This window comes from Rhinopithecus roxellana, chromosome 21 (assembly GCF_007565055.1).
Source record: "Rhinopithecus roxellana isolate Shanxi Qingling chromosome 21, ASM756505v1, whole genome shotgun sequence".
Classification (NCBI taxonomy): domain Eukaryota; kingdom Metazoa; phylum Chordata; class Mammalia; order Primates; family Cercopithecidae; genus Rhinopithecus; species Rhinopithecus roxellana.
Genome location: NC_044569.1, coordinates 23,153,303 through 23,162,662, shown reverse-complemented (window position 1 = coordinate 23,162,662; position 9,360 = coordinate 23,153,303). Strand labels below are relative to the sequence as shown.

Here is a 9,360-nt window from a genome sequence, read left to right as displayed (position 1 = left end):
AGAGCACCATTATTCATAATAGTAAAAGGATGGAAACAACACAAATGTCCATCAACTTATGCATGAAGAAAATGTGGTGTATTCATACAATGAAAATATTATTCGACCACAAAAAGGAATGATGTACTGATCCACGCAACAACGTGGACAAACCTTGAAAATAATACTAGATCAAAGGAGCCAGTCACAAAAGGACGTACTGTATGATTCCATTTATATGAAATGTTTAGAATAGGCAAATCCATAGAAACAGGAGGTAGATTCCTGGTTTCCAGGGTCTCGAGAAAGGGAAGAATGAAGTATAAGGCTCAGGAAACAGTGGTACAGGAAAGACAGGTGCCCGTGATTCAATTACCTCCACCTGGGTCCCTCCAACAGCATGTGGAAATTCTGGTAGATACAATTCAAGTTGAGATTTGGGGGCAAACACAGCCAAACCATATCACTCAGCACGGTAGATAACTTTCTCACTGACTCTATGCAACAGAAAACATCTGGGATGGTTGTAAGGGGCACGGGAGTTGACTGTAGGATCACTGCAAAGGCAGAGCATTCAGGAGAAGGCAATAGAATCCTGTTCTCCGTAGTATGCTATGAGATACTGAGGTACACTTCTTCAGTATCTCTTTGGACTTAGAATTAGCACTATATTCCTTGTTATACAGAAAAATTACTAAGAAATTCAACGGATAACAAAAACTTTCAGAACTGAAAAACAGGAAATGTAAGCTTTTTAGTTGTTTGGTGTTCAAAGTATGCCTAAAGGACAATACAACATCCAAGAAAAGAATAGTGGGGTTTTTTTGTTCTTTTTTGTGTGTGTGTGTTTGTTTGTTTATTTACAGCTGGAGTAGAATACAAAGGGATGGAGTTGAAACAAATGAGGGGAAATTGAAATTCTAACCTTATTCTCATTAGTTTTAGAAAGGCACCTACAGGTATTTCAAATGAGCCAGTTATTGCTGATTTGCATTTTTATTTTTTCCCCATAGATTAAGAAGGAAGTACAATGGTAGAACAGTAATCATGTCCTTTGTCATAAATTTTCATACTTATAAAGGTGAGTGTTAGCCTGCTTGTGAAATCCAAATTTGAGTAACTTCAAATGCTAACCACAGAGGGAGAGGCAGCAAGAGGAGAGGCATAAATTCAGGATCTCACCCTTCCTTCCACAGACACACACAGGCTCTCTGCCCACCTAGGAACACAGGTAAGTGCTTCAAGCCACTCCAGCTTAATAACATGAATTATTTTTGAGAATAATAATGACACTGTGTTCTATATTATGCATCTCCTGCATTCTGATTATATTTTACTTATTCTGCCAGGGCAAAATTAAAATACCTATTTCATCTGATTTGTCCTTTATCTAAATTGCTTCATACTGAGTAAACCAGTGCACTTTTAGGAACACAGAGGAAGAGTACCTTGCAGCCACAGAGCCTTGAAGGAGACGTCAGGAACGCATCTTAAGAGCCGGTTGGATGTGATCCACAGAGGTCTCCTGTTAGCATTCATTATAAGGCCTTCCTACCTAGCCCTAGTGTAACCAGCAATGAAGGAAAGATAAAGAGGGTCTATTACTTATTTGCAATAGTCTTTAAAAACTGTAATTTTGTGAGCCTCTTAATTAGGACATTAATATATTCAATATAAGCACATTGTAGAAAGATTGAAATGCTACAAACAAGAAAAGAAAAACTTTAAATGTCAAAATCTCACAAGCCAGATATGTCATTTCTTTAAGAAAATCATACTACAAAATACCACTCCATTTATTAAAGTCATTCTGACAGGAATCTGATGCTTTTCCAGGAGTCCAGATCACATCGAGTTCGCCATGAATTCACTCAGTGAAGCCAACACCAAGTTCATGTTCGATCTGTTCCAACAGTTCAGAAAATCACAAAAGAACAACACCTTCTATTCCCCTATCAGCATCACAACAGCATTGGGGATGGTCCTCTTAGGGGCCAAAGACAACACTGCACAACAAATTAACAAGGTAGGTATCAGCTTCATTATGCTGTCCTGTTGCAGCTTCTCTCTGTGGTTTCGGCGGCTAGCATGCAGATGGTAATAGATGTGGTGGCCTGATGGGTAGCGCAGGGGCCTGAGCAGGAATTCCCACAACTGTGAGCCCACTGACTTAAACAGATCTTTTGAGTAAAGTTTTCTTGTGCCGCTTCATGTCTCTTCCAGGTTCTTCACTTTGATCAAGTCACAGAGAACACCACAGAAAAAGCTGCAACACATCACGTGAGTCACAGAGCACTTTCGTTCAGCTTTAGATCCCTGAGCAGGTCATAGTTTAAACCTGGAACTTCACAGAAACTAAGTAAAGGCCATTCTTAGGGAAAATCTTGGACAAAAAGATTGTGACATACAGAGTGGGCTGGCATTTCATGGCACATAATTATTATTCCTCGTTTTTGCATTACTGAAAGACAGTCAGTGCCGTACTTCAGAGCATAGGTCTGGATCAGGATAGGGTGTGTTCAAACTACAGCTTTGCTCTTCACAAATGGTGAACACGAGCATGAGACAACTGCTCGGAGTCCCAATGACCTCATCCCAGAGAACTAGGGGTAATAAAAAATCTGACTCAATACATGCAAATACGTGCAAACATTTATAACAGTGCCCTGCCCATAAAAAGTCATAATAAATGTTACTATTATTATAAAATAGCTATAATTATACTAATCACAAAAATGTTACAAAAATAATTTAATTTTAATTGAGTCATTAATGAGATTAAGAGGAATAAGCACAAGTCCAAGTATATTTTGGAAAATGATTTCTATGGAATATATTGGTTTAGAGCCTTAATAGTGCAAAATGTTTTGCTGGAAAGTAGAAGTTTCTAGATTTAATAGGCTTAGGTTCAAAACTTGGCATCTCTATAAAGAGGTTTATTTTCCATTCTCTGAGCTTTCTTGTTTTCACCTGAATTGAACTAAAGACTTAGAGTTACCCATGTAAAGTCCTTAGCCATCTACCTGGCACACACTGCTCTTATTTGCAGAGAATGACAATCATGAGGAAAGAACCATAGATCAGTCATTGTGTCTTATAAGATGATACGACCAACAGGTATAACAGGGCTTCCTGGCATAACCTATTTAAGATATCCAACCTTCAACATACTCATATCCTTGATGGCTGTTAGAAGTGAAATATGGTCCTTGCCCTTAAGGAGATGAGATTTTAACTGGGAAGCTAAACCTAACCCTTTAAACCAACAAGGAGAAAATCCAGTGGTAGACAGTGCTGCATCTTTAGTTCAGAAGAAAAAAGATTGGAGTACATTAGTGCAGGAAGAATTTTCTGGAAGAAGTCAAACATAAGGTAGATTTTGAAGAGTATTTGAGGTGAAATACACCAAGTATCAGGGAATAAGCACAAAGGTCATCATTGAAACTACCAGCCTTTAGGAACTGATCTAACAGACTAAGCATGGGTTTAGAATTTACATTGATGCAGTAATTCAGTGATCTCCTTCTTTGACGTTTGAAGGTTGATAGGTCAGGAAATGTTCATCACCAGTTTCAAAAGCTTCTGACTGAATTAAACAAATCCACTGATGCATATGAGCTGAAGATCGCCAACAAGCTCTTTGGAGAAAAGACGTATCAATTTTTACAGGTAAATTTCGCCTGACCTACCCACCTTTCGTCTGCAGCCTGGTGTCTGTGTCTCTGAGTGGCCTAATGGAAGAAAGCAAGGCAGATGAGCCTGGCTGACCCAAGTGGGGAGCATTTACTCAGAGTGCATTAGCTCCATTTCCACAACTCTCCCCCACTGGAGTGTTCCAGACCCTGACAATACATCAGTGAAGTGTGCATTTAGGGATAATCGTGTAATAAAAGAGGAGGTTGGGTAACAGAGTGAGTAAGAGTAATAAGTAATAAGATACCGTCAATAAATTGGCACTGACTCAGTCACAGAGCATACATCTTGGTGGGAAATGTATGACTAATGGGATATTATTGGAATGGGCAGGCTTGGGTGAGTTCCTGAGGACAGTTGAGGAAGTACCAGGAAATACTGAATGCACAGGATGAAAGACAAAAACAAAGATCAGAAACATCATGGTTAAAATTACTGGAGAGATGTCTGAGAAGCAATGAATCTCCTTCAGGGAAGCCTGCTCTGCAGTTTGCAAATGACAGCCTCTTCTGCTTCTGCCTTTTGCCAGATGATATTGACCTTCGTGACCTCCTTCTTGCGCCAGCCCGCATTCCCCTTTCGCATTGCCTACATGGCACCTATGTAAAAATATGCATAGACAGGAGATATTGCATCTGTTCAGGGTCTGGATTCAGTATACTATTATTACAAATAACTAAGTTTGGTAATACATAGTTACATAAATTACTCTTAATTCCTACTTTCTTCCTTCATATCTCGAAGGAATATTTAGATGCCATCAAGAAATTTTACCAGACCAGTGTGGAATCTGTTGATTTTGCAAAGTCTCCAGAAGAAAGTAGAAAGAAGATTAACTCCTGGGTGGAAAGTCAAACGAATGGTAGGAGAGCCACCCATTATAGAAACATCTTTGAGAAACCTACGCGAGTGAGCCCTGTGCCTGTCACTGCACGGGGACCAGCGGTGGGGATTGAGATGGCTTTGCAGGGAGGGCTGAAGAGGGCACTCCAGATGAAGGATTTGTCCAAATGAATATGAAGAGAGCCTAGGGGAGCCAAGGAGGAAATCACAGGAAGCCAATTAGATGGAAACACATCTGGAGAATTATTTGCTTATGGCCCTGCATGACAATAGCTTTGTGGATCCCCTGTCTCTGCTCAGGCCCATTTTGAGATCATGTCCTTTTCTTTAAATCGGAGCCAAATTTTTATGATGAATATTTAAAAGAAAACATTAGAAAGCGTCTCTCGTCTCCTTTACTAATTGGGAAACAAGCATCTCTCTGGTAAATCACCCTTTTGCCTCTGAGCTTCAGTTGCCTGGACCACATCTGTAGCCACACGTTCTGCAGCGATTATCATGGCTGTCTTCTCCATCAAGGGCAAAAAGCTTAACAAAATCTCCATTCCATAGACATCTTTCCTACCTCCCACCTCTCATTACAGGCCAAACTTACAGCAACTCAACATGAGAGTGAATAGGAAGATACCTCCGGAAGGAGTGTCTGACAGCACAGGGCACGCGTTTCATGTTATAGAGCTTGAGTCACTTGTCCTAAAAAGCAATTAGGGCCTACATCCTCTGATTAAGGACCCCATAGTTAAAAGAAAAATAATCGGAAGAGGAGGGAGGAAGAAAGGAAAGACATATGTTGAAAGAGTAGATAAAATCAGTTTATCAGTATTACATATCAGATGACTGAAGTCGCTCATAGAGAACCTGAATTCCTTCTCTATCACAAGAAGTGATGTCTCCATCAAGGGTAACTTTATCCGACTGGAGCCTGAAAGAAAGCTGCATATGGTGAACCATTGGTCAGTCAGTCTAATAATTCAAAGATCAAAGTCAGTGAGTCTAAAGTAAGGATTTGGGTGAATAATTAATGATCAGTCACGAACATTTGCAAAGCATCTTCCAGACAAACCGTTTGTACCTTCTATAAAAGACTCTTTTATTCTTTCCCTTGCAGAAAAAATTAAAAACCTACTTCCTGATGGGACTATTGACAGCGGTATCACACTGGTTCTTGTGAACGCAATCTATTTCAAGGGTCAATGGCAAAATAAATTTAATAAAGAAAATACTAAAGAGGAAAAATTTTGGCCAAACAAGGTATTGTCTATATTTTATTTATATAATATAATATGTTAATAAATTTAAACATTTCTGATGGAATGTACCATGACAAGTAAAAAATAAAATTTTTCGTGTCTGTTATTTTGTTGTTTTAGTCTTATAACTTTATTTAATAAGAAATACCTGAAGAAACTTTTGTCTCTAACTCGTTGAATTCCTGGGTTATTTCTTAGAAGAAGAAGGATGTGTTGATATCTCAATAATATTATCTTTTTTGTCCTATGTCTCACGTGTTATTTGTTGGACACATTGACTTATTGCAGAATACATACAAGTCCATACAGATGATGAGGCAAAACAAGTCCTTTAATTTTGCCTTGCTGGAGGATGTACAGGCCAAGGTCCTGGAAATACCATACAAAGGCAAAGATCTAAGCATGATTGTGCTGCTGCCGAATGAAATCACTGGTCTGCAGAAGGTAAGAACTAGAATCTACAACTCTTCCTTCTACTGCCTGACATTTTCCCAATGATATCAGGTTTAAACTAGGTAAAAGCTTGTGACTAAGTTGCCTCAAAATAACGAAAAATTCAAAATGAGGAATGATGACTCACCTTCATATTACAAATATTTAAGCATAGGGCCTGATACAAACTGAAGGCTTAGTGAATGATTAATTCATTAGAGTTACATCCATTGGATATCAATTTGATGATATTATTATGCAGCAATTTAAACTTGACTGACAGAAATTTATAGCAATGTGAGGAAAGTTTACAAATACACCAAGTAAAAAAGGGAATAGAAATTTAGGAATTTAGGGAATTGCAACTTAATAATTGCAATGTATACTAAACAATGTATAAGAAAAATAAGATGAACCTGTTAAAAATTGACACATGTAGTAGGCTGTTGGCACAAGAAATAGTGATACATATAGTTCATTGTGTACAAAATAATGTGATGATATTTTTACATGTGTATTATACAGTTTATACATACATATGTACACATTACATATACATAGAAACATGATTTTGTTTTTGCGTACTATATATACATATACACATAAAACCCAATGTATTTATATATTCAGGACTCATATTTTGCCTATTAGAATAATATCTAGGCCGGGTGCGGTGGCTCAAGCCTGTAACCCCAGTACTTTGGGAGGCCGAGACGGGCGGATCACAAGGTCAGGAGATCGAGACCATCCTGACTAACACGGTGAAACCCCGTCTCTACTAAAAAATACAAAAAACTAGCTGGGCGAGGTGGCAGGTGCCTGTAGTCCCAGCTACTCGGGAGGCTGAGGCAGGAGAATGGCGTAAACCCGGGAGGCGGAGCTTGCAGTGAGCTGAGATCCCGCCACTGCACTCCAGCCTGGGCGACAGAGCGAGACTCCGTCTCAAAAAAAAAAAAAAAAAAAAAAAAAAAAAAAAAAAGAATAATATCTAATAAAGTGAACCTTCTGTATTTAACATTTATTGCCAAAACAAGAATTCTCCACATAGTCAATTCATTCTTAAGGTGTATTAGAGATTGATAGTCATATCAGTTTCTTTTTTCCATTTGTATAGCTTGAAGAGAAACTCACTCCTGAGAAATTGATGGAATGGACAAGTTTGCAGAATATGAGAGAGGCACGTGTGGATTTACACTTACCTCGGTTTAAAGTGGAAGAGAGCTATGACCTCAAGGACACGTTGAGAAACATGGGAATGGTGGATATCTTCAGTGGGGATGCAGACCTCTCAGGCATGACCGGGAGCCGCGGTCTCATAGTATCTAAAGTCCTACACAAGGCCTTTGTGGAGGTCACTGAGGAGGGAGCAGAGGCTACAGCTGCCATTGCTGTAGTAACAGAGGTATCATCACCTCCTTCAGCTAATGAAGAGTTCCATTGTAATCACCCTTTCCTATTCTTCATCAGACAAAATAAGACCAACAGCATCCTCTTCTTTGGCAGATTCTCATCCCCTTAGATGCAATTAGTCTGTCACTCCATTTGGAAAATGTTCATCTAGAGGTGTTCTGGTAAACTCATTGCTGGCAACAACAGATTCTCTTGGCTCATATTTCTTTTCTGTCTCATCTTGATGATGATAGTCATCATCAAGAATTTAATGATCAAAACAGCATGGCTTTCTCTCTTTCTCTTAATAATCACACATATAAACCTACTTTTTCTTCCAGAAAAATTCTCCTTGAGGAAAAATGTCCAAGATAAGATGAATAATTTAATACTGTATCTTCTAAATTTGAAATGTAATTCTGTTTGTAACCTGTTTTAAATGAATCAAACCAAATCATACTTTCTCTTTGAATTGAGCAACCTAGAAACCCACATTTCTTTGAATTTAGGTAATACTTAAATTCTTGTTATGTTTCTAAATTTTGTGATTCTATAAAACACATCATCAATAAAATCATGACTTATTAAATCATTTTTGCTCTACCTTTTTTCTCTGGAAAGGGGACATGTCCGGTTACACATAGGAAAGATAACTTAGATATATGTTAATCATATACAAAGGAAAATTAACAACAGAGTAGTTCATGATGAGCCTGGAGTAGAAGGCATACCCCAGAACAGGAGGAGCCTTGTAAACCACATTAGGAACTTTCTATTTTATGCTAAATGGGATAAGAAACACATTACAGGCTTTGATTGTTTTTTGTCAAAGAGGGGCATAAAATTATCATATCTTCATCTTGAAAATACATCTCTGGCTACTCTGTGATCAATGGATATGAGGAAAGAAGAGTGTGGTTATCATATATAAATTAGGAAATCATTAGAGTATTGGGAGTGGAAATGGAGAGAGAGAAACAGCCTGGGAGAATTATTTAGGAAGTAATAGTTGCAGAAAGACATCTAAGTTTCTGTCCTAGCTGACTGGTTAGATGGAAAAAAAGTTGTTTTTGAGAGAAAAAAAGACCATGTGTTTAAATTTGTACTTGTTCAATTTGGGGTACTTTTAAGATTCAAATGCATTTGCCTGGCAGGCACTTGAGGATATTTGTCTAAATCTCAGAAACAGAATATGATCTGAAGCTCTAAATTTGTGATATTCAACATAAATACTTTACAGTTATTGGGATAAATATGGTAATTGTAGCTAAAAGCAAAGATAAGATCTTAAGAAGAAAGGATAAAGTTAGAAGAAAGAAGAATCTAGAATTGACCTTGAAGTATACCAATATGTGTAAAAATCAGGAATTGATCATTTTTATTTTCCAGAAAATAGCTTTTCTTAGGGTTCCATATTTACTCCCACAGATTCTTCTCAGTCAGTACTGAATCCTACCTGGTTTCATAAAACGTAAGTTTTAGAGAATTTGAACAAGGCTGAAGTTTTCTTCAGCAAGAGTCAGCAGTCCAGGATTAAGGCAGAGGAAACAAATGTTTCACCATTTAACTATGAGACTTGGTCAAGTTGTCGAGGGAATTGACAGACTAGCCAGAGAATGTATAACATGAACAATCTGTTCAGTGAATGGAGCTGGGGAAAGAAAGCAAAGAAGGATGTGATAGTCTTGAAGAACAGATGTACATTACAATATTTACTGAGGTCAAATAAGGATGGTATTGAGTTTATGAGAAATATGAAGAAGTCAGAAGTTTG

At 38.0% G+C, this 9,360-nt stretch overlaps 1 protein-coding gene across 1 annotated transcript; it reads left to right on the top strand.

The window, feature by feature from the left end:
- The first annotated feature begins 1,081 nt into the window (after positions 1-1,081).
- Positions 1,082-8,178, top strand: LOC104682240 (serpin B3-like). The gene is made up of 8 exons (XM_010388796.2): positions 1,082-1,210; positions 1,816-2,005; positions 2,203-2,259; positions 3,520-3,648; positions 4,417-4,534; positions 5,624-5,766; positions 6,054-6,209; positions 7,312-8,178. Exons 2-8 carry the CDS (start codon positions 1,841-1,843, stop codon positions 7,714-7,716), a joined length of 1,173 nt encoding a protein of 390 aa, XP_010387098.2. The 5' UTR covers positions 1,082-1,210; positions 1,816-1,840; the 3' UTR covers positions 7,717-8,178.
- The last annotated feature ends 1,182 nt before the right edge of the window (positions 8,179-9,360 follow it).

Coding starts and splice junctions, on each gene's coding strand:
- LOC104682240 (XM_010388796.2), top strand. CDS start 1,841: ATGAATTCACTCAGTGAAGCCAACACCAAGTTCATGTTCGATCTGTTC. Junction 3,649..4,416: donor AGACGTATCAATTTTTACAG/GTAAATTTCGCC, acceptor CATATCTCGAAG/GAATATTTAGATGCCATCAA. Junction 6,210..7,311: donor AAATCACTGGTCTGCAGAAG/GTAAGAACTAGA, acceptor CCATTTGTATAG/CTTGAAGAGAAACTCACTCC.